Below are 27,430 nucleotides of genomic sequence, written 5' to 3' on the forward strand. Positions count from 1 at the left end.
TAAGCGGTGTCAGTTTCAAAAGCGCATTAACTGTTCGATATCATATATTAAAAATCTAAGCGCCATGATTTGAAACACCAAAACAGCGAAAGAAAAAAAAAATTAGGCGGAAGAAAAAAAAAATAATCAAAACAAAAGTAAAAGGTCTTTCCATGGAAAATTGGAAAGACCTAATAATACATATGTAATGTAAAGTTAATTTTTAAATTGAAATGTATTCCGGTAAAAGGGAGATAATCAAAATTGAATCATATTCGTTCGCCTTTTACAAACGAATGATACGTCCGATACTTTAAACGTTAAGTATCAGTTATGAATAATTTCATCGCAAGTCCGGGACTTCCTATTTTGTATTAGTTTAAGTGCCCGCCTTTATGAGAATCAGGCAATTTAGAAGAATGTTAAAACATGGCCGAAAAAAAAATGCCGACTTAACCATCCTCTGTTGAAGTTACTCTCATCCTGATTAAGAAATGGTAGGTCTTTCGTTTCTGCGTGTCTGATAAGTCGTGAAATCTCTAAATAACTTTTGGTAAGAATGATAGCAAATTACGGAGTAAGCTCCCCTTAATTATAAATTTCAACCGAATTATACCTTGAAATACCAAAACAGGAAAACGACTGTTATATATGTGCACTTTTATACATTTTGAACTTACATTAATGTAAACTTAAGCGCGTTTTTGTTTGTCATGTTTTCACCAATGTCTGATTCTTAGGCAGAAAGGGACTTAATCTGCACACATTTTTGCAATAAATGTTTGACAATGCAATATTCAGTTTGAAAAAGTGGCAACTTAATCTTCCATGTAAAATGAAACCAACATTTAGCATGCACTATTCGCGGTAAGGTACGCATGTCGCATGAAATTGGTGACGTTTATTTAGATCAACATGCTATTCTTGTCACCATGTAGGCCTTCCAGTAGAAGATTGTATCTAACTTTCTTTTTCATTAAGTAAAATATTTACAGTATAACTGTTTATTCCGCCGAATTAACCATTGTGATCAGGTGAAATTACCTTAAAAACCAAAAAACCTAATACAAAAGTTGTAGAGCTAATATAACTGAAAAGGACCAAAAGGTATTAACAGATCTGGACACGAAATAACAGCTATGCGATATAGGGATACATTCCTGAATCAAAAATTATATATTAGAAGAGCCGATTTTAATAAAACGGTCTGCTTATTTCAGATGAGAATTGTGAATATTGTGGGCTCTTCAGTTTGTTTTGCTTTTTATTTTTATTTCAAGAAATATCTCAAACTTTTAAATAGATCCACTAAAGGCAAATCTATTTTAGACAGGTATTTAATTTTTCTTCACATGTATCTTTTTTTTTAAATCCTATCTCAGATCCTTTGGTTTACTGTACCAATTACCTTTCTTTTATTTCAATCAAAATATTCAACATTTATATAAAATTAAAATTGGTACACAAATACAAAAAACAATGACATCTTTATGAAAACGATTTTTTTTCAAATTTCATTTTTATAAACCATAAGCATTGGATGCCCAAAATGTTTCACAAAGATATGAAGCATAATGGTTAAAGCGTATTGATAACAGTCTGCGAAGATGAAAATTACTGTTCATATTTTAAACTTAACATCTTATGTCTAGAGCTTGTCGGTCTCTACAGCAATACGAACTGATTACATAATAGTCCTCATATAACAGGTGAAATATGTGGCATTAAATGCCGTTTCACGTGTCAATTTAAAAAATCTTGCATTTCATTTTAAATTTATAGGAGCTTTAAAAATATTCTATTTACGTGATAAAAGAGTTATTGTCAATTTCGTTCTTAAATGTCAGTCTTTGTAAGAATCGGGCAATTGGAAAAAACAAATCAAAACACGGTTGAAAAAAAACCCACTGACCTAACTATCCTATTTTGTAGTTACCCTCATCCTGAATTCGAAATGGTAGGTCTTTCATTTTTGCGTGTCTGGTAATTCGAGAAACTTCTAGATAACTTTTGGTTAGAATGATAGCAAATTACGGAGTTAGCTCCCCTTAATTGTTAATTCTAGTGCATTTCAACCAAATTATATCTTGAATTACGAGAACAGGAAAAGGAAACGAATGTTATATTCGTGCATCGTTATACATTTTGAACATAAATTAATGTCAACTTAAGTGGTTTTTGTTTGTCATTTTTTCACCACTGCATGATTCTTAGGCAGACTGGCACTTAATTGCTCTTTAAACACAAAATGACATGGTTTCAGCTACCACTTGTACATTGAAATCTGTTTACTTTAAAAGCCGGTTTGTCCAAAAAAAATAAATATAGATAATGATTTCTTTTTATCCGAATTTGTGTGTCGGTATTGTGGATTACTGCCATGATACAACTGCTAAAAGGAGCAGTAATGGAACATTTGCTTTTTATCAAAATATGAAAGTATGTTAAGAGAATTTTGTGTTCATAACAAATAAACAGGACAACAGATAACGGAAATGCTTGAAATCCTTTACATGTATATCGTAGAATAGATGATAATTTGTCCTGGTTTCGATTGTTAACATATTGCTATCCTTGATACTAGTTTTAACCTGTCTAGGTTTAAAAAATATCACCTTAATTTGTTGTAGTCTTTCATGTAACAATATTGTAGTAAAAGTATAATATGAAAATAGTGAAGAAGAACTGTTAGTTTGAAATTACCCTTTTATAATTGAATCATGTACACGGAACCCGTTTGTAATAATGATTAAACAACGGGTTATCGTGGGTGCATGTTGCTTCACATGCTTCAATTCCTTTGTATCCTCATTTCTGATTTGATATAATACATGGAAGCCCATAGCAGCTTGGTGATGTCCTTGTTGTTCAAATCATTATATCCTGCGCATGGCCCGATCCACCAAGCCCCGTACCCATGAGCCAATATACAAGTATGACCAGGACTAGTACTGCTATGTTCGTCATGATAACGGTCAAAGGTAGAAAAACGTCGTCCATTGTTGTAAAGATACATATAATCTGCAATTATTTTCAATATGTCTATTAATCTAATAATTTGGCTGCTGACATTTTGAAAGTTTTTTTAAAATTGTATTGCTCTTCTACATATATGTTTTATCATTTTTGTAGACGGTCTTGTAATGCATATACCTAGCAATCTAATTTTACATTACATTTTGCCGTTGAATTTCATTTTTGCATGAAGGGTTTTATAGCTTTCTATATGATTTGAGTTTAGTTTGTATTTAGTTACATATATATTCTTTGGTCTCTAGAGGATACATTTTGTAGTTGTCTCCTTGGTAATCATACCATATCTTCTTATATCTATAACTTATATACAACCGAAGACAAATAGTAAAGTTATGTCGGGGTATCAATCGCCAGTTTGATCAATAACCAGTTCCATGTATACAGATATGTTAGAGTCAAATCTTTGTCTTGCCTCAAACCTGTGTCCTTTCCTCGGAGTTCGGTATTTTTGTTATTTTACTTTTTTCTCAGATCTGTGTCTTGTGCCATTATGACACTCAAATCTGTGGCCTTTAGTCCAGCCTCAAATCTTTGTCTTTTTCTTAGATATGTGACCCGAAACATCATGATAGTCTTTGCCTATTCAAATCCGTGTCCCTTATAAAGTAGACTTTTAGCAAAACAACATAATAACAAACTGTCAGTTAGAAAGAGTTTGTTTGACTCATCAGATCCGCACAAAGTTCACAATTCATAAAAAAAAAAACACAAAACAAAACCCACACAATCAATTTAACCGTTTGATTGGCCTTCAAGACTTCTTTACTTATTTGACGAACCCCAACAAAACGGGTTTATGACTTATGTATCTATATTGAGAGGGAAAAAGTTCAAATATTTTGACTATTATCACTATCAAACTTATTCGTTGATTTAAAAATAATCAAAAGAAACTTGATAATAAGGCTAACTAATAACAAAAAAATAAAAAGTATAAGCTCTTTTTACATGCAAGCAACTGTAAACCCCTCTTCTCCTGGTCCCCGCTCTTCCATTGGTTCTCGCCTCCTGACTACTGCTTCCTGCCTCTCGTTCTGGGGTTTCCGTATCCCCGTCGAACCCCTCTATATGCATAGTTCAACACACAGTAACTTTTCAATGGCCTTAAGTGATGTTGATTTAAATGAATATTAAAGTCGTATTGATATCTTTGACAACAAAAATATTTCCTCGAAGACGTTTTGATAATTATGACGTTAACACACAGGACAGTGTATACCTTGATGATTAGGACACAGATATGAGGAAAAAGGCCATATATTTGTTACGTCTATGACGATATATAGAATATGCCACAGATTTGAGGAAGGGACACAGATTTCAGGCTTACATATAGCTTAAGGTTTAGTATTTACTGATTATAGTTTAAATTAAGATTGTTTAACACAAACCATAAGGTACTTTACCGAATTTCAGTTAATTCTCGTAGGTCAAGAACTGGTTGCTTGAAATCTGTGTAAATTGCTAGTCAAAGCAGAGCTAACTAGACCGGATAAGCATATCTTGTTATGAATATGACAGGTGTTTTCCATCCGTTTGATGTGTTTGAGCTTTTCATTTTGCCATTTGATAAAGGACTTTCCGTTTTGAATTTTCCTTGGAGTTCGGTATTTTTGTTATTTTACTTTATACTACAACCAAGTCGATGTCAAGTTTCATCCTAGAAGAAACTTTACTGCTGGTGGACTATTCCCCGAGGGAATCATTAACTTGGTAGTTTAATGCATGATGAAACAAAGAATACAAAGAACAAACCGGATTGGACATCGCCCGGGTTACCAAGGTCCTTGTCTGCTACACGGAACACTGCAGCATTTGATGTGTGTGTTCCACGGAATATCCTTCAGGATACCCCTGATTTGACTTATGTACAGCTAGAAGGTAGTAATAACTTTAAAAATTCAGATACCTTTCAAAATTAAAACCATTTACTGTTAATATTTTCGACTGTTTAAAGACACACCTGCTACAAATTAATCAACTTCAATCATTTCTACTTGTAAACATAAAAAAGGAAAGAGAGCACGTGTAAGACATATGTTAATCACGACTCCAGATTTCACTAGCAACTTAACAGGAAAAACTTATTATACAAGACCTTTTGATTCTCTGGACTGTTCCACGGACAATGTCGTTTACGGAATTGAATGTACTTTGTGTTAACTACTTTATGTTGGTGAAACTCGACAAACTTTGAGTAAAAGGATAAATCAACACCGGTCTGATAATAAAGATTCGCAATTCAGGGTTCTTTATAACCATTTTATCAACCGGACTATTATCCTTCTTTATCTATCAAAGCACGCATCATCGGGGAAATTTATCACTACACCAATAGCCCTATACTATGTACTCCTTTCCAAAAAGACAGAGATAATTTATGGATAAGGGAACTAGGTACTGCAATGCCATATGGTTGCAATGATAACACCAAAAGAGTAGGAAATTTGTCCAGCCTGCTGTGCTGTAAATGTAATGAGCTTATTCAATACTACTTTAAGACACCAGCGTAGTTATGAGCAAAAACAATACCATCGGCCCAATGTAACAAAAGTCTTCCAAATCTAGATCTCTCTCTGGGAGCTTTAATGACCTTCTTTCACATTTTCATCAACCGCTATGTTTACATTATATTAGAACTATTCTTTTTTTACTGCCTGTTAATTTTTTAAAATGTTTGAGAGATTATGCACTTGATAATGGATGCATAAATACATTTTATTCAATATTCCGACTGGTCAGTATAATTTGTGAAACAGCTCTTTTCCGTTTTTTTAAACCAGTAAGATCTAAACCTTTACATGATGAAAAGATGAAATTCCTTCCAGTTCAGTTTTCTAATAAAGGAATTGATGCAATTCCACTTTAATTTCAAAATTAGTCTGTTCCTATTGTATCCTACAGTTACACAAAAACCATTGCATCTAAAGTATTTAACTATAAGCAAGCATTGCAGGATTTTGATTTAGAAGAATATCTAAAACAACTTTGGACATGTGAATGTTCCCACTCGCCTTATATATACAGCCCACTGGCAATGTTATTACTTATGATCTAAACATAATTCAACATGAACATCTCCGAAAGGTAATATCTCATAGTCCTAAGTTCAGAGAACCCTAACACATCAGCTGGAACTAAAACTTCAAAGTAATTATGGATTCCATTGAGGACTACGTCAGAGCATGGGCTAAACGAGAATAAGTTGAACTGGACACTTTGTCAAAATGGGTCAAAACAATCAGGTCTCTGATAAAACGTCGAATTCATAAGTTGAAAAACTGTGTAAAAGATCGACCAAAGTCCGTTTTCAGATATAGAAGCTGTGAAATGTCTGTAATCTCTTCACGATAAATATGTTGTTGCTCCTGCGGATAAAGCTTCAAATAATATTGTCTTTGTATTTAAATGGTACTACTACGAGTGCCTTGTAAAAGCAATAGGAATAAATGAGCACTCAGGTAATCCCACATACAAAAACATATCATTTGACAAGGATGAGATTTTGGCGAATCATAAGTCCGTCATGGCTTCAATGAAAATTACATCGAGCAGCAAAACTGAGGACTTACATTGTTTGTTTTAAATACCTAAGTTTCATAAATTCTGTACAAACAACGGTACATTGCCAGCTCATCTGCATGTTCTACAAAGGAATTGTCCATTAGAGTGAAAAAATTATGTCCGCAGTCAAAGAGGGTCTTCAAATATACTTGGAAACTGTTTACTCGCGTAGTGGTAATAACCATATGTGGATTCTAAAAAACTCTAAGGAATTTCTTAATAATTTTAAATCACGATCTTTTTCTGAAATTAATTCTATTGAAACTTTTGATTGTCAACCCTGTATACCACCATTCCCCATGTGAAATTGAAAAATCGTCCAAAATAAATAACCCACAATGCTTTTCAATATAAAAACGGTATCATACGCTGTAAATTTATTACTTTGGGATACCATATAGCATATTTTGTTAATAGTGATCAAAAGATAAAACATTCTTCATAGAGGAACAAGTGATCAATATGCTGGAGTTTCTTATTATTTGTTGAACTTGGAGGTATACTTTTTCAACAAATTGTCGGCATTTCTATGGGAACGAACTGTGTGCCTCTCCTTGCCGAACTTTTCTTATTTTCATACGGGTCGGAGTTCCTTCAGACACCTGTCAAAACAAGCTTAAGAAGATCAAAGGAGCAAGATCATTTAATTTCACATTCAGATACATTGATGATGTTCTTTCCATTAATTATCCAAACTTTTCTAATTAGGTCCCATCAAAATATCCTCCAGAACTAAAATTTAAGGTCTCATTTTTAGACTTATACCTCGAATTTGACATACGCGTCATCTCAGTACCAGAATCTATGACAAACGAAACGATTTTAATTTTGAAATTATCAATTTCCCCCACCTTAGTAGCAATATACCAACTTCGCCTGCATATAAAATATACATTTTCCGACTCATTCGGTATTCTAGAGCTTGCAGCTGCTACTCAGACTTTATTAAACGTCACCAGTGACTGAGCAGAAAGTTGTTGAACCAGGGTTATGTCAAAGAACGTGTCGTCCTTTTTACAAAATAAAAATTTAACGGAAGATACAAAGACTTTGTTGATAATTATTCCGTGTCAACTTCACAAATAATACATGATAGTCTTAAAGTATAGATTCTAGGAACTGACGTTGTTTATCATCTTAATTGCGTGTTATCGTGTTCTTTCATTTGTCTTTGTAAATTATCAACCTTAACTGTTCAGTCCATTTTTGGTAATATCCTTTTGGTGTGGCTCGGTACTTATACATCCCGCCATTGTGTCATTGTGCTATAGTCATTTGTTTGTATTCATGACTTTCATTTTTCTTAATATGTGCTTTGGCATTTGGTTTTTTGTTGTTGTCATATTTGTTTGTTTTATAGTGATTAAGATAAAAACAGAATGTTGACTGCTGTACACCTAATTTTTTACATTTTTTACATATTATGTATGTTTGTTTTGTTCACACATTGTTGTCAATATGATGGAATTGTATGCGATTGTCATACAAGTGAGAGGTTTAGCTAGCTAGCTATAAAACCAGGTTTAATCCACCATGTTCTACTTGGGAAATGACTGTACCAAATCAGGAATATGACAGTTGTTTTCATTCGTTTGATGTGTTTGAGCTTTCGATTTTGCTATTTGATAAGGGATTTTCGTTTTGAATTTTTCTTGGAGTTCGGTATTTTTGTAATTTTACTTTTTGTTATATATGATTAACCAGGCAACATTCAACAGTCTTATAAGTAGTCAATTTCTAAGCCACTTTTGATTGACTGTTTCTCCCTGAGGTTATCATCCACACTAATGCACTATATGCCATGCTCTGGTATGGCATGATGTTCATTTACAATATTTTATGGTTAATTTTCAGTTTATATATGACACTAACAGAAGTTAAGGTCGTGCAAGATGAGGGTCACCCAGAACGGATGCCAGGAGCCGATATAAAGTTTATTCTTTTATCATGTTTATACAGTATTAAATGCATTCAGTTTAGCATGTTTCTTACAAATGTTAGATGATACCAAGGGCATACTAGACGAAAAACGTCATAACAGAAAGAAAAACAAATGTCCACAAAGTATATTGCAAATAACTATGATAAACTCAAACCTTTGTTAAACTAGGGATAACCTTCGGTATTTGGTAAGGGTAGGCAATTACTATATTACATTCTTTAAATGGACTATATAGTTTCTACAGTAATTTAATCCCCAATATTCATAAGAAAAATGTTATTTTCATTTAGATTATAAAGAGAATGATATAACTTTCACAGTTTAAGAATAAGTACTTCCTGCAAAGGATAATAAGGCCAAAAGGCCACATTTTCTCCCCCTCCCTACATGCAAAAATCTTTCTTTCAATCGTTACTTAATAATATATAATAGCATTGTGTTGATAATAAGATATCCACCAAAGACAATAAAACAGGGGAGTGAATAACTGCAGATCATCGTACGACCACTAACAATAAGTAAAAACCCATTCCGTATAGTAAACTTTTAAAGGCCATAGGATGACAAAAAGTGATGCAATTCAAAAGAGATTACTGATCAATCTCCGGCGCAGAGTTCATGTCCGTTCCTTACATGCTCCAGAATACTACACTTCATATGAACTCGCCAATACGATTGGCTGACTACATGAGGAAATTTCCTCATGGCGGCCAAGCGGAAAAGAGCATGTAAATAGCCTCGTAGAGATACATAAAAAATGAAGGATGATACAAGACGACTATCTATGATAAAGATTGGGGTGTCAGATCAACCGAAATTATGATTAATTGTTGTTGTGTTTTTTTTAATACATCGTCAAAGCGCAATCCTGTCAAGTTCCTAGAGTTGGTCCCATTTAATTTTACTCTGAATACACCTCACGGCTCACCTGTACACTTTCATTACACTACACTGCAGACATAATTTCAGTCATAAATGTATAAATAAAAATAGACTAGTCAAAATTGAAACATGTCAGAAGGGGTGAGAAATGCCCCTTTCCTCTCAAAAATGTTGCACGGCCAATTATAAACCGAGTATGTGTTCCCCCATCCCCAAATAAAAACAACAACCAAAATACCAGTATGCATTTATCAGTGGCGGATGAAGAGGGTGCATAGAGGGCGTTTGCCCCCTTGATCAAAAATGGTCCAAAAATTTGGTATAAAGTTTATAGCATTTTCTGCAATTACACCCCATCCCCTCAAAAAATCCAGGATCCCGATCATCCGCTCCTGTGTATGTAGTCTGAGACTACTATAACACAGACATTGGTCACTGGCGATTTCGCAATAAAACTGTGACTACTGATAAAGTTAACAACGTTATTTCACAGCTGTTTGCCCACGATACACGAAGGCTCCATTTATTGTAGAAAACCTTGTCAAATATCGTCGGTGCATTTGTGGATTCGCTGTGAATATGATTAAGATACACACACTTGCTGATTATAAAAATGTCATCATCTGAATTTTTTCTTTGAAGTGTTTTTGCTTTTAATCAATGATTGTTTCAATTTAAACAGATCTTTAACAAAAATGAAAAAAAAGGTTTGATCATGCAGTAATTGCCGATAGTTTTTTTTTTTTTTTTAATGTTTATTACTTATCCCAAAAAGAAAGATTTGTAGTGTATAAGATTTGGTAATTATGCAAGAATCTCAAAGTTATAGAAATGTGACAAGACACCTCATGCTCTGTAATATGCACCTTGACTGGTGTACGTCTAATACAGAGGAACTCTAATGTATACAAATTGGTATTTCATATAAATTAAAATTTTACATCACTGCCTAGCATTAACACTAAAGAATGTATTAATGTTATTTAGGAAACCAAATATTAGTCTGAATTTATCCCATTAACAAAACAAATTGACCTGTAAGACCTCATGTTCTGTAATATGTTCCTTGACTGGTGTACGTCTACTTCAGGGGAACTCTAATGTAGACGAAGTGGTATTTCATATAATTACAAATTTTACATCATTGTATAGTATAATACTATCAATACTAAATAATGCAGTAATATTATCCGTAAAACAAATTGTTCTTTTGAATTTAACTCATTAGCAATACAAATTGATCAAGTCTAACGGAATACTAGTAGTAGCTCACAGTTATTTTCAAGTTTGGTGAGTAAATTTAAAGCCTATAAATACACTAGTTTTATTTAAAGTGTTTAAAAACAAATATTTATTAATATTTCAAATCCTATTTTCATACTTTCCGAAATATAGCACTCTTCAATCAGCCACATCGGTTTAAAAATTAGTTATTTTTTTCTCTTCCGTTATCAACAATGGCGATTCTATGTCATGACTTGTCTTTCCGAGTCACGGGGTCGTAGGTACCATTTTAATGACAATTTGACTGGTCAGTACGGGAAGTGACCAATCTATGTGGTATAGTAGTCTCAGATGTAGTATTGGTTGAATAGTTATTAATATTGGCTTGTTTTATGGTTTTTACATGAACGTTACAACATAACAATATAATTTCCAACTGAAACAGGATTTGAAAAAAATTATCTTGGCCTGTAAGTGCATCACATGGTCATTTTTCAAATTTATTAAGTTTCAGCAGTTTTTTCATCTTTGGTGTCTTCAAAAGAAAATCTGCTAATCACAGTGAATGTGCTCCTTTAACCTTATGAGCACAATAACTGTGAAAATGCCTTATGCCAATTATGTGACCAATGTAATGTTACACGTAGATACGATAGACTGGTTTTATACTTCGTCCAACTCCCCAAAACTGTTTTAAACAATCTTTTAAAAGATTTAGATTTTCACTGATCAGAAATAAAATAATGTTATGTTAAGCCTTATTTGTAAATGATGTACACAATTTGTGGGTTTGAGTTTAAAATTGTAAATATTAGTTTCAGACAGATCACATATACTTGTGCTTGCGTTTTGTGAACTACATTGTACATGTGCAAATGTATATACATCACTATGACCAGACTGATCAAATTCAGAAACCACTCGTTTTCCTTTCATTATCATGTACATGTACGACAATATGTATTTGATATAATTAGAAGTTGCATTTACATTTGTAACATGACATATACAGGAATGTGTTGGGTTTTTTTTGGTTGACTTAAACAGTCTTCAGGCTTAGCCCTATGCCCATAGGCACAAGTTCAGGCTTTCAAAATTTCTATTGGGCTTTTGATAGTTTCTACTCCTGGCCAATAAGATCTATGACATAAACAAAATTATAAAAAAAAGACTGTTATGCCTGCTGCTTCCATAATTTATCATGAAGACTGGCCTAAATGTACATTTACATTTTGAAGTTGACCTAATTACAGCTTTGGGACATGGATAAATTACATGAAAATGAAAGTTAAGGGACCACCACTAAAGACATGTATGCTTAGGGGAAGATGATTTTTTGTGGATGAAATACTATATTTATTTTCACCTTTTGCTCAGCTGGTTTATTTATTTTGGACATTGTGTCAAAATTAACAGCAGTGCTGTTTTATTTTTCCTATGTATATATTTTTTTTAAAGATTTGTACACTGTTTCCTGCAATTTGTGGTGCAGAATATTCATTTTCATACTGACTTGGTCACTCTCTTATCAGTTATGCTTATGAATATGAAATTTATTTGTGAATTGAGTTTCAGATTACAGATCACAGAAATAGTGTGTGCCATTTGGAAACTTTGGTCTCACTTCAACAAGTCACATATATATGCATATATTTGTTTTATGAACTATAATACATGTACTCTATCATATTGGTACAAATGTTGATCTTTTAATGGCTAAGTGACAAATCAATGGATTCAGTTATATGCTAAACATTTCATATGAAAGCAACCCACGATTATCAGATTATAAAATTATTAGCTCTGGCCTACCTAAGATCAACACTATTTTTTCGTATTGTTTGTGTACTTTGTGCAAAAACATTATGCTTTTAAAAATACACAAATTTCATTCATTTAAAAAAAATAATTAAGGTCAATGATATTTGGTATTCAGTTGAACAGGGCGGGGACACTAGATTTCCTGTCGTCTGATCATATTTGCATAGTAATTTCCCAAATAGAAGGTAAACATGGCCTTGTAAAGCTGACCAATCGATTCAATGAACTACAATGCATTGTGGGCTACTACGAGTTTACTACCACTAAAACACGTCGAGTTCGTTCGCTCGGCACGATATGTTTCACTTTTGTATCTTTTGGAACTCCGACCTCCTTAACCACTTATCATAATGAAATGAAACTATCTCATATTCCTTAAGTTACCATACAATACCATTTTGCACTTCATATTTTGTTTTTGGTCAAAATTATTTTTGGGGTTTCTATTTCCTAAACATAAACTTTGCCATTGCTTTATATCCATATTGTATCCGCAACTTCTCCTTAACCACTTGTCATGATTTAATTAATCTTTCTCAGATTCGTTATCATACAAGTCCATTGTGCAACTCCTACGGTTTAGGGTTAAAATACTTCCTGGAATTCTGTAGTAAATATCTCTTTTCAAGATAATGGAAAACCAATCATTCTGAAAGGTGTTTGTCACGGTTTGTTTCTTGGAGTTAAAGTAATAAATACACACCCTTCGTCGATTAAAATGACTTGTTTAATCATAAAAGTAGGTACAATATCATTACATCAATTATATGAAAAGCTGGGACATTTTACTGACCCCAACACATATTTGACACACTCTAAGTCTTCCTCTTTTTTTACTAACTACTCAAAATTTCAGGGTCCCTTATTTTTTTTAACCATCTGATTGAAAGATCATCTTATTGGTAATTGTGTTTTTCACTGTTGTTTCGTTGTTGTCTAGTGGACGAATATCTGAAATCTTCGTTTAATTATCAATAATATTATAGTTCGGGTAATTCAAACACTCGTTTCTTTGCATAGGAACACACTATTCGTTAATTTGAGCATGAAACGAATACTTTACATCATGAACTATAAATGTAGATACAAAAGAAGAAAAACATAGCGGAATTGTTTATCCCGCAATACATGAAAAAATGTGTTGCATTTCAGTAAATAACACGTGTTCTCGGTTGATCGAAAAAACGTACTAGTCCATCATGCATTGTCACCCATTTAGTGGATTGGTCAAAAATACAGATAAAAAAATGCGTCATATCTAATTAAATAATTATTTTTGCGAGAACATTAGTATGCTAATTTATGCATATCCATTTAAGGTAGTGTTCCTGACCTGTTGAATTTTTTTAAGATGAACCACTAATGTTAAGCTAACTACAATTGTTTTGCAATTGTATAATCATTGGTTTGTTTCTTTTCCACGTTGATTATGTAGCCCAGTCCCTCAGTCATGCTTCAATGGCTTTGAAACTTTTGCATATTTGACATGTTTGTGTTGTGGTCTGTTTAAGAGGAATCACTTATGCTTATGATATTTTGTATGCAGTTGTATTACCTTTCTCAAATACCTAGCTCAACTTGTGTATCATTCGATTGTGTTTAATGTTGACTGTTTCGTGGTGGTCAGTTTTTATTGGTAGAGGAAGCCTAAGTGCACAAAAGAGAACCACTGACCGGCGGGAAAACTGACAATCCTAGTCAATTAAGATTTGATTCGAATGCACCAACCATGTGCAGGGTTCGAACTCATAAGCCTTAATGTTGACAGGTTAGTGATACAGTAGTTGGACTACTTAGACCACTTGGCCACCGAGGCCCCTGTCTCATTTAAATTTAATAACTTAATTTTCTGCTTTTTTATTCTTTTTATACGACCGAAAAAATGTTACGTCCGTATTAGGTTATAGCGATGTCTGCGTCTGAAGACATTTTGGTTCGCAAACAATAACTTCAGTATAAATGTATGGATCTCTATGAAATTTTAATACAAGGTTCCCTACAACAAAGGGAGTGTTAGGTTATTGCCGTAGTTGTAATACTGAATCTAACCATTTATTTGGAATTTTGATTTTGGGATCGGTTTTCAAATTGGTCTACATAGCACATATTTTATCTGTCCAAGGTACAAGGGCAATAACTTAAAAAAACCACTTTTGTTTGGTTCTATATGACTTTTTTTTAATATCTTAGAGAAATGAAGGCTTCAGAGCAAATGCAATGTGATTTTCATTATAATTAATATTTCCAAGGAGCATATCTCGTTAAAAATATTGAATCAGAACTTATTTTCGAAAGTGTCAAAGACATTGCTGTTATAAACCTCTGATCTTAGTTTCATAAAATTCTGGCAAGAATTGAACTTATGAGAACGCTAACAATGCAATGTTCCGTATAATCAATATTTCCGAGGAGCATAACTCTTTTAAAAATATTTGATCGGCACTGATTCTCGAACTCGTAAAAGACATTGATGATATAAACCTATAATATAAATTTCATAAAAATCTGTCAAGAATTGTACATATTAGAGCGCTCTTAAGGCAATGTCCCATATAATTAATATTTCCAAGGGGCATAACTCTTTTAAAATTTTTGGTCGGCACTGATTATCTTACTCGTCAAAGAATTGATGATACAAACTTATGATTTAAGTTTCAGAAAATTCTGGCAAGAATTGTACACATGAGAGCACTAACAATGCAATTTTCCATATAATTAATGTTTCCAAGGTGCCTAACTCTTTTTAATTTTTTTTAATCGGGACTGATTTTCGAACTCGTCCAAACCATTGCTGATATAAACCTATGAAATAAGTTTCAAAAATATCCGGCAAGAATTGTACACGTGAGAGCGCTAACAAGACCGAACGGACAAACGGATGGACAGACGGACGGACGCTCAGCATTTTTTTGTCCCCCGCAACGCGTTGCGCGGGGGACAATAATTGTATTGGCACGAATGCAATTGTTGTAATTGACAAAGGTCTAATACATATATTTTGAATATATATTTATAAATATATAAATATGAAAAAACATGATGAAATAGTACATGCATTATCCTATAATAAAAAAATACAATATATAGCAATATGTCTTGTAGGGTTCATCTGACCTTGCCCATATTGTCATGGGTCATTGATAATGTTAAGTATATGTGATACTAGTAGTTAAACCTTCATATTAAAGACTTTCACCATAAATTCAGTCACAAGTTAAGCAGGCGAGACATTACAGCGTGTGCACTCTTGTGTTTACTTATAAGTGAAAAAGTCACTTTCTTCTCTTCTTGATTTTCTCTTGCCTACATGTACATTGCTGTAATTGTGTGTTTAATTGTCTGTCGTTAACTATTGTCTTTATTGTCATAAAAGTATAAGTTCATGGACAATGAATATTTCATTTGTATGTTATTTTCAAAATACTGCTCATTTACAAACCTCCAGGTAACATGTTTTGAAGGAGTTGCACAGTATATAAAACATTCATGGATGCTATTAACATTTTCTAAAAGTTGACAGGAGTTATGAAATATCATTGTTTTCTTGATTTAAAAAAATGCCTTTCTGGATTTTTACATTGAATACGGAGATAGCCAAATGAAGTTTCCATTACATGTTAACATTTTCCAAGTAATAATATTTTGACACAGTTAGTAAACTCTCATCATAATGTCTTAAATCATTGACATGTGATAATTTTCCATTTGAAATTAATACCTTATAATGGCATAAATTAAGTGATGAGTTAGAAAGAGTATCATTTATCTTTATGGTTGATCTACATGATCTACTTGTACGAATTAAAAAAAGCTATGGACTGTGATTTTCTTACTTTTTTGAAGAATGTTTAGGGGTCTATTGAGGACCTTTTCCCCTTGCATTCCAGTACACATGCTTATTTTTATTTGAATGTTTGAAAATTAAAAAAAAAAAAAAAACACAAATGAATTAACAGTCCGTCTGAACTGAATTAAACGTAACTATATGAAAACTACTGAATTGATTTAAAAATAAAGAGCCTTAACAGGCAGTTTCACCCATCCATCATCCCATCTCATTTACTGAAAAGGTGAAAGTAATTTCTAAAAAACAGGTTTACAATTCATTGGCTTGGTGTTGCTCTCCACCTACTATTGCAGTTCATAAGCTTTCAAAATTATGACTCAATCACAAAATTTTTTCATCAGCATTTAGTAAAATGTATATGAAGTTAAACTATGTTGTCAATAAGATTCAATAGGAGATAATCTGATATCTATATTGTCACATTAAAAACTCAACACATCTAATTATATTGACAGAGGTAATACAATCTTTTTTACGTCTGAACTCTGAACAGTACATGTTTGTAACAAGGATTTTTAAAAATATAGTTAAGTGTTATCTAATCCTGTCCAAATGAAATCGTTCCCCATTTTCACCTTTTCCAGTTATTAGGGTTATGCACACTTGTTTCTATCCATGGAAAGGTCGGCTATCCATATACTTCTGTCATATATGGATAGTCGACCTTCCCATGGATAGAAACAATTCATGTGGTGTAAAATACCACACATTTTGACAAGCATCTTTTGTGTGCTAGGAGTGCAAGGAAATTTGATTTATAGGTTTAATATTCTTTTTATGCTTAAAATAAAGGCTTTCAGAAAATCTAAATATTTGCCAAGCATTAATGACACACTCTGTCTGTGACTTCATATTAAAGGGAGGTTTCTAATTTTTAGAAAAATAAGCTTATTTAAGAAACATTTTGGCTACATTAACATAGAGCATAATAATAAATAAATAGATAAAAGTGCTTAATGCATTTCTAAGCATGTCCATGTCAAAATTTCTTGATGTTGCATAATTGATTTTACTTTTAATTATGCAAATAAGTAGAAGATGACAATTTAAACATTTGATTTTTGGACCAATGTTTACCTTGACAACTGTATATGCAAAAGGTTATGTTACATTTATTCAAAACTTCCCTAGACTCAGAATGATATTGCATTTTACCTTATGTTATTTGTTTATAGTTGTTTCAGAGGAAAGCATACCATATATATATCTCCTTATATTAAAATGAATAGGTGAAAAATATCCTCTGTCTCAGTTTTTATGCAATTTAAAATAAAAGATGAAACTGTAATAAAACATTTTATAAGTGAACAAATGGTTAATAAAAGTTATCACACACTGTTATCCCAACAATTCAAAATGTACATATAAACCTTTTACAAGTTGAAAATCAACTATTTTTATGAAACTGTACAGCTAACTTTATAAAAGACTTTTCTTAAATACAAATTTTATTTAGAATTTATATTGTCAAATGTTATGTTTTAAAGCATAAATATGTAAAAGTACGACTTTTAAGTTGGGATTGAGTTCAGACAATCCGGTTTTAAATGTCATATTACTTTTTCAAGTCATATGGGATTTTAATCAAATTTAAAATAGCAAGTATGGAGATGACATTACACACTGTTACTGAGTCGTAAATTTTAAAATCATATTAAATGATTTGGTCCTTTCTGGATCATTAGACCTAATATACTAATATAACTGTAAATACATATATTAAATAAGTCCAATCTGGGACCAATACATAGTTATTAGTCTCAGACCCTGTTGAATAAGGTTAAATAATGTGAAGTTTGAAAATAAAATTTTATATTTTTTAAAGGGTATATTTTTTTCTGTTACTAAGCCACCCCCTCCCCCCTCACAAACACACAATTGTGATAAAGAAATATTCTTCGTTAAATAACTGTGTTCTTGGGTCAAGATCATGAGATGCAGAAACAGGAGAGATAGTTGTTTTATTTTACAGGCCTTCAAGGAGAGATGAAGACTTGCAAGCAATTGTTTAGCATGTACGTTCGTTTAAAATGACATAAACATTGCATTAAATTGAAAATATCTACAGAAAAATCACTTAACAGCAAGTAAATAGGTCCTTGTCGTAATGTTTACACTTTTGGACTGACTTTGTCTTGAACAGAAAAACCGTGATCGCCTTCATCGACTATAATCATGCAAGTTCTCAAACATGTAATTCTTACGTTTTATTTTACTTAGAAAAAAAACCCTTTCAATTAATTTTTTTTAAAGAGGAATCATGCAAAATTTAATTCATCTTTTAGTTTTGGAGATTGGAAGTAAACAGTACGCGACAAAACGTATTGCAGAGGTCATATTGAGTGTAGTGTTACGTAGTATTGAACGAAACGGATATGATCTCTGCACCGGAGATTGATTACTGATGGCCTGATTTATACTACAACAAAAAACCGAAAACCAATTATTGAATACGGCAACAAACAACTACCACTGGGCTTGATGCTTCCGGTTTGAGACAGGCATATAAAGAATGAGGCGAAATTAAACATGATTGTGAGCGCTCAGCCTTCATCCCTAATCGGAGACAGTTGTATAACCGCACATTATATGACGAAAGCGCAAAAAGCTGTGGGAAAAGTCTTGACTCCTTGGGTCGGTGTCAAACACTATTATAGGAAAACTACTAACAAAAAGACAAATGACATAAAGTACCGATCTACGAGTACTAGCAGTTCTTGAAAGCTAGGTCAAAGCACAGTTGCAACAATTAAATATACCACGCTTCTTAAGGACACCTAAGACAGTGCTAGAAAATTAGATTTGATGTTTTAGTTTTAGATATTAAAACATCTTCAATAATTGAATAAGGCTGGTAAATAATATAATCCATATAAAATAAAGATATTTGATTCGAAAGCCCATGATAAAACAATCCAACAGATACCAAAATGAAGTGAAATAACTACATGTATAGGTCACCGTACGACTTTTAACAATGATCAAAACTTATACAGTATAGTCGGCTATAAAAGACAACGACATGATAAAATGTAAATAAACTCATCACAGATACCAGGACTAAATTTTGTATATACGCCAGATGCGCGTTTCGTCTACAAAGACTCATCAGTGACACTCGAATCAAAAAAAATTAAAAAGGCCAAATAAAGTCAAAGTTGAAGAGCATTGAGGACCAAAATTCCTAAAAGTTTTGCCAAATACAGCTAAGGTAATCTATGCCTGAGGTAGAAAAGCCTTAGTATTTCAAAAAGTATAAATTTTGTAAACAGTTAATTTATAAATATAACCATATCAATGATAATTCATGTCAGCACAAAAAGTGCTGACTACTGGGCTGGTGATACCCTCGGGGAAATAAATCTCTACCAGCAGCGGCATCGAAACAATTCAAACAAAAAAAAAAACACCGTCTGATTTATGAGGACAAATATGACACACAGCAACAAACAATTAAAGTTCATTTAAATTTGATCTTTTAAAGAAAAAAAAAACCGTATAACAATTATTATCTTAATCCGAAGGTTTACAAGGGAATAAGATTACTTACCACCTGTATTTCCACTGTATCCATTTACTGTCAATATATACTTTGATTCTGCATCACCCACAATAAAGTTACTGTACTCGGCATAAAATTTTGTGCCGTCGCCGCGAACTAGTTCCACCCGTAGTTTATACGATCCACTGCTGGTTAGAAGATGTAAGTATTTGTTACCTTGATAAAGAAATATAAACATATGTTTGGTACCATCTTGGGAGTCAGTCATTATGTAAAAGGAATTGACAAAATTACATTAAACTAAATTGTTGTTAGTAAAACATAATTTTGATATGAATTATGAAATATGTGTGAATTTATCCCCGTTTTTGGTGATCTGTTCACTTTAGGACGAAAAGTAAAAGATATATCTAAATCAAAAATCAAATATATTGTTTAGCGGTTTTTTTTGGTGACAAAATGGACAAGTTCACTTCTTCACTCGTTATTATTTTCGCTTTTTGGGAAAATACACCCCGAAAATCATTACTGTAGTGCATCACGGTGCACGCAACATAAACTTGATTAATAGACATAGACTCGATGAAAAATAAATACGAGTAACAAAAATCTAAAACACACATAATTCGGACAATATATGCTAGGAAAGTAAATTATGTACAATGAGGCATACCAAAAATGAACGTTTTGATCTTTTTTATGATTGTATGATAGAGCATTTATGAAAATATCTGTGTAAATGTGATTATTCTCTATTGTTTTTACATTCTGTGCAAAATGTTGGGATTTGACCACAATCAATTGAAAGTCGTTAACTAACCTTAATGAACAGTCCCTGATTGCTGTGTTGTTATAAGGTTTGATATGTATGATTAACCAATTTAATTATTATGACAATAGTGATCTTAGTATATGTAAGAGAATGATAATCCCTTTCTTTATGATTAATTAGTACGAGCGTTATTAAGAGATTGTTATTCTCATACAAACTTAGAATAGTGTTAATTGCTAACGGCTCAAATGACCTCTTAATAAATTTGAATCAAGAATTGATTTAATGGTCAGTTCATGTCATATATGCATTTCAGTTTCTTAACTTGTCTTGGTGATGTAAGGGATGCATTACTCTTTGGGAAAATATGATAAATTATGTTTTAAACACTTGATGATTTAACAGTACAGATTGGTAGAGAGTGTATATGTTTCTTTATTATGAGTATGAATGTTAATCGTCTATTCCTTTAACAAGGACTTAACTTTTGTGTATTTACAGTTCAAATCAACAAATTCAAATTTGAGTTGCAGCCATTTTATTCCATATCCAATGTCCCTCTGTATAAGCTGTTGTTAGAGTATTCATTCAAAAATGAAAATTAAAGGAATAATCTATACCTCGGGAAATTTTTACTTTCAGCAGTCACTGTATTTGAACATTTGATACTGGTTCTCTTACCAACTGCGGATTTAGTAAGTTTAGTTTTGGAAACCTATTATCTAGATGTTAAAGTTTTATGAGATTTGAGTCAGAGTATTGCATTTTTTTTTATTTTCACTTGAACTTAAATATAGGGAATCATATTTTATAGTTTCAAAAATTCTTTTAATAGATTTTGATCGAGATCCTGTCATGCTAATAAATTTGCTTCAAGCTAGCTTGTAACTCAGTTACAGAAACTCTTTGTTTTGAACTACAAGTAAACAATAGGAAAAGTATATGTAAAATAATGATAATCCCTTTCTTCGCGATTAAGAACGAGCATTAGCGAGTACTTATCATGAAGAAAGGGATTATCATTCTCTTGGAAACTTATAATATTGTAAAGTGATCAAGGCTCAAATGATAGCTTCATTTGTTTTCCAGAATTAAATTTCATTGCCAATGCAATGTTTATGATTAATGCCTGATTTAATGTAAGACATTTATTGATTCGTTTTAGTGATGTAAGGACTTTCTTATAAATTTCCAAATTATAATCAATTGCAGTTTAGAAATTATATAAAACAACAGTAAGATGAAACTGTAGGAATTGTATGAGTTTCCTAATTGTGAGTATGAATGTAAATCATTATAAATTTAAGTGAGGAATTATCTGTTTGTTTATTTACAGTTCAAGTCAATAAATTCAAAATTTGAGATACAACTAAATCTTTTTCCACAGCCAATATTGTAGTCCTGCTCTTTACCTCAAATCCTAATTCATTATGTGAGGTAATTAACCAAAGCTAAATGTTCAAATAAAATGCTTTTTATATATATTCGAAAGTTAAATAAAATTGATGCATTTTTCTTAATGTATCATAATATTGGAAATTACTGTTCTTACATTGTATCAACAGTGGATCCAGTTATCTGAGTTTTGGAAAACGTATTAGCTAAATATTTAGGTTATAATAAAATTTAAAACTTTTTTCATTTAATTGCACTGCTTTGATATTGTTTATTTTTTAGTAATTTTGAAGTTATCAATATTCTTATAATAACATAAATGATACCTATTTCACTGCAATTTATATTTTTTTATTTTATTGCTTTTTAATTCAACTTTTAGTCATTCTCAATCACTTATACTTTCAAGCTGATAAATGTGCTTCGTGGCATTTGTAACGCATTTATAGAAACTCTTTGTTTTGAACTGTAAGTAGGCTTAAACAGTAGGATAAATCCTTACTAAAAAAATAATTTACATTCATTTTTCACAATTAAGAAACACCAAATTCTACAATTTCATTGATCGAGAACACTTCGCAATATTCTAAATTAATATGCACATTCTTGTGAAGTGCCGATCAACACAGAAGTCTAATTTTTTCAATAGTATGTTAAACCACCTTCAAAATGAAGAGTTTAAATATTAATGTTGTGAAAACTCGATAATTAATTGTATGAATCTTTGAAACAACGATAAATCTTGGATGATGCAGATCAATTTACTCTGCGTCAAATTTTTTCGTTTTTTTTTATCTGCCGCAAACATAGCAAAAGTTAAACACACGCGAAAAAAAAAACGTTGTACGGTATATTTACAGTTTGACGTAATACACAACAAGTTTTATATTAGAAAACTTATCTTGTCTAACTATGATCGGAGTTCATGCGATTCCCTCTCATTTTATTTCTTTTAAACAGTTTTATGAGTTCTTAAAAAGTTGATAATTAAGTTTGAATTAAATGAGGGAAATTCCCTGCAGTAGAAAAAATTCTACTTTCTTGTGTTGGTCCTCGGTTGCTGATAAGTGGTATAAGTATTTTATCTACAGTATAACTAGCCTGTAAACCATGAGGATATGAGCACAAATTCCGCACGTTACAAGTGCTTTCTACTCTTATCTTTGTTGGGATGGATTGCAAGTTTTCCTGCCGTAGATGAATTTACAACAGTTACGTAGAATTTGACAAATGTACATCAACATATATTTGAAGCAAAGAATACTCACCAAGCCAAAACTCATGCTGAAGGTCACCAAAGCCATTTTCATACTCAACCCAGTTCCTAGTAAAGTTTTCTTTTCCGTCTATTCTTCTTTGAATAACCTATAAGTATTTATCTTTATAACTAGACATTAGATTAATATATTTTATGTAATTAAGAAACAATTAAAAGGTTGGCTCTGAAACTTTATTTTCGTGTTGTGTAATGACGAAAATTTGGTAGATTAGTCGCCATTTGTTTAACTTTATAAAAATAAGGAGATGTGGTAAGATTGCCAATGAGACAACTATCCACCAAAGTTCAAATGAAGTGGGTGTAAGCAATTAGAGGCAACCGTATGGCCTTCAACAACGAGAAAAACCCAAACCGTATAGTCGGATATTAAAGACCCCGACATGAAAAATATAAAACAATTCAATTAGGAAAACTAACGGCCTAAGTTATAACAAAACAATTTACGAAGAAACAAATATGACAGACATGAACGAACGACAACCACTGAACTACAGGTATTGCCGGTATTGTTATAGCACGTTTATGTTGAAACTATATAAAACATGTTAAATTACCTTCACATTCCAAATGGATTAAAATTCTTGAAAAGAACGTTCCTTAAGTTAATACCATAAAAATTAATTATTACATGACATATGATTAAGGAGAATTATGATACATAGAGAATTTCATATGGCTTTTTCGATATCACATCCGTATCAACCCGAGACACCAAAATAATCCCAAGAGCTCTGCAATAGTATATACCTATAGTAGATGTTTTAGCGTGAGTTGTGACCCGACGTAATGCAGATTATGGGTTTGATAAAGCCTTCGCAATCGTGAATGATATCAATGACGTGACGTCATACAGACTAAAGGTTTAATAAAGCCTTTGCAACTGTGGATGGCTGATACAGCACGATCGTCATTGATTGTATTATACATACAATTTCTTTGTTTTTACAGCTAAGAATATAATGAATATTCAACCCTTAAAAATTATGCTAATTCCATTGACAAATGAACATGTAAATATAATGCATGTATGTACAGTTTAGTCCAAAAGTGTCAGTTGTGTATCTATATGATGTGTTAAACACATCAACATTGACCTTAAAGATGGTGATTTAACACATAGTGAGTTGACAAAATACATATCGACCAAGCCTTTGCCAAAAACATATATTGAACATATTCACATATTTGCAAAACACATCACGAAAATTGATTAAGTTAGACACAGTGATATGGATATGGCATGACCCAGCAAGTAGCAGATACATACTAACATGATAAATTTTGCACACACAGGAAATAACATGATATTCTAGGGCTTTCATTTTCAATTATGATATCTTTGATACAGGACTGTTGCCTTCAAAAATGCTATGGTTCTTACTGGTTATATATAAATCATCATCCTGATTAAGTTGGCCGTTATGGAATATCTGTGATATGACTACGAATATGCACTCTTCATTTGACCACAATTTACTTATTTTTTTGTTTACGGCACCAGAGAAAGCAACACATCAGCAGATTCATACTTATCATGTATCGTATACAAAAATTTCGTACACCTCCGGTGGTTTGGTGGGGGGGGGGGGGGGTCGAATTCATCCAAGATATTGGATTTGGTCATGGTACTCAATCAATAGTTTTATGTTTAGTTTTTCTGATGCTGTTGTTTGTCTTTCATTTTGTATTCTTTTGCACTTTGTATAAATTATTCGGTGGCTTCCTTCTTCATTCGGCTTACTTTTGATTGCAGAAGCATGTGAAGTTCACTGAATGGAAATATTTGAACTGTTCAAAAAAATGAAATCATAACTAATATTTTGTCATTAAAAGGATTATCAGAAAGTAATTGATAACAGTTTAAAAAAATGTTAGCATTATTATTTTTTTCACAAGATTTGGGGAAGATAGCTAATAATATTCCGACATGACAAAGTTTCAAATCATTGTTGCAACATTTGTGCATATTTTGTATTTCTTATCTGATGTATATTTTACCGTCCAGCCACCGTTTGTCATGTTGCAAAACACTTCTAGTCCCCCTTCAGACTTATGCTTTGACGGATATATTGTATATAGTCCACTGATGTATTCGTATTCTCTCAATTTGGTACAATCTTCTACACGAATCGCTAAAATGTAAAAATTATATGCTAACCCTATTCTTAACCCGAAAAAAAAGATAGATAAATATTTTCGTAGATGAAAACATGAAGTATCAGGATATATGCTCTTCAAAAATAGAAACACAACGTACATTTTTTTCTTCTTTAAAATACTACTTTTTATTCACATGTAGATACGTAAAAGAACGAAATAAGAACATGATCATTGTACAATTTAAATGTCCGATATTATAGTGTTAATACCTTTTTGGATCGGCATATGTAAAACTGCACGTAGAAGGCGTATGAAAAAACGAGTACAAATCTACAAGTGAATCATGGGTTATTTGTAAGCAATATATTGGGTATAAAAGATAGCTAATCGTTCGACTAAATGCAGTCACTAAATTGGTTCATGCGGCTGTGTGGCATGCCAAGGTTTATAACTGCATCCCGGTGTATCGTCATTGAGTGTTTTTATACCAACAAATCATGGAATGCAGTTGTTACGTTTAACAGAGCCCGATTTGTTGACTCTGGTAACGGTACCAACAGACCGGGTTAACAGCTAACTTAGAATCACAACAGCAGATTCATTAAGCTTTGAAACAAAAACAACAATTGAAAATACATAGCCTGACCTCACAACAATTAATGCTCTAAATGGTTTTCATTTATGCTTAGATTCCATTAACAGCTGAACAGATTTGCGAAATTCCTATAACATAATATGACTAGAAGAGATGCAGAGTAAACAGCAATTCAAAAGCAAAAGAGCAAAAAAAGGAACAAATGTGTCTTACTTTTCTACCGCAGAAGATGATTCGGACTTTGCCTCTTAACTCACCTAGTCAATACCAACCAATTGACATCTCTTTAATCACCTACGAATATATTTGATGACGAAATCCCTGATGTTAACAGTAAAAATGAATTTTGTAGCAAATTGATATAAAGGGTTTCACAAACACAGACTGGTTTGTGTCAACAGTTTGAAGGCAACAGTGGTTTACCGATGTTTAAATTGGTAATCCATTTTTAATATTCATGTACAACAAAAGTGGAACAACCTGTCGTATGACGAATCGATAGGCTAAGTAGTCCCTGATATGATCCATACCTCGCCGTGCCAACCAGATCCAATTTTGAAGGTTTCGATAGGGCATAAGACAAAATAGGTTATTATAAGGATAGCTCATACTCGAAAATAAGTTAATGAATTCAATCAAACGCGAAAATGAGTGTAGAAAAAGGACAACATTCCCCGCTCACTTTTTCATAATTTCATGTTCAGTGAACAATAAAATCGGGATAAAACCTTAATTTGGTTTGGATTTAAAAAAAACAACAAAGTTAATTTCATAGTAAACACGTGTTCTAAGATTCAAATTGATATGACCACACCTTCAAGGTAAGCTTCTCTAATTCAAAACTGTTGCATGATACATTTGTACTAGAAGGACGACTATCAGACCAACAGAGGCCGGTAAGACACACAGATTTGAAAACGTTATGTCCCTTACTATCGTAGAGGAGACAATCACATATTGAACTGTTTCCAATCGCTTGTATATATATTCATTTTACCTTGATAATCTTTGACGCAAACCATTCTTCCATCTTTTAAGCTTTCACAAACTTCACCAGATTTACAGGGATTTCCAAGACATGTGTCATACTTAGGATCCTGATATTGAAAAGAATATTATTAACTTTATTAAAGGAGATAACTTGATATTGTATTAATTATCAACAGCATGTCATATATATTTTTTTAAATCAAACAATAAAAAATGAAATAATATGAATAGTATGTGATAATTGTACAATACCCACATTTATCGTATTCGGAAAAGTTATAGCCGACTTAACCTATCGATCGAAAATTTCTAGTTTAATTTTGCATTATTAAGACAATACAGGAATGTAGCTCTTTTAGAAAGAAATATAAATAATGATAAACAGGACTTTTTAAATTGATGGGTCTCTGTGAAAACTGTTAAAATAGGGAAAAATAAAGGTTGGCAAGTAGGTGAAACTTACATAAATGAAGAGATAAATGAAAAATGAACAGATTGATGC

At 32.2% G+C, this 27,430-nt stretch overlaps 1 protein-coding gene across 1 annotated transcript in view; it reads right to left on the minus strand.

Moving 5' to 3' along the window:
* Positions 1-2,723: 2,723 nt before the first annotated feature.
* LOC143081842 (fibroleukin-like) overlaps positions 2,724-27,430 on the minus strand; it is a 30,503-nt gene continuing 5,796 nt past the window's right edge. The window contains exons 2-6 of the mRNA XM_076257519.1: positions 26,936-27,035; positions 25,242-25,375; positions 23,233-23,329; positions 19,846-20,013; positions 2,724-3,000 (exon numbers count right to left, since the gene is read on the minus strand). Of these exons, the coding sequence (XP_076113634.1) occupies positions 2,771-3,000; positions 19,846-20,013; positions 23,233-23,329; positions 25,242-25,375; positions 26,936-27,035 (729 nt within the window). The 3' untranslated portion in view covers positions 2,724-2,770. The remainder of the gene's footprint in view (positions 3,001-19,845; positions 20,014-23,232; positions 23,330-25,241; positions 25,376-26,935; positions 27,036-27,430) is intronic.

This window comes from Mytilus galloprovincialis, chromosome 7, assembly GCF_965363235.1.
Source record: "Mytilus galloprovincialis chromosome 7, xbMytGall1.hap1.1, whole genome shotgun sequence".
NCBI lineage: Eukaryota > Metazoa > Mollusca > Bivalvia > Mytilida > Mytilidae > Mytilus > Mytilus galloprovincialis.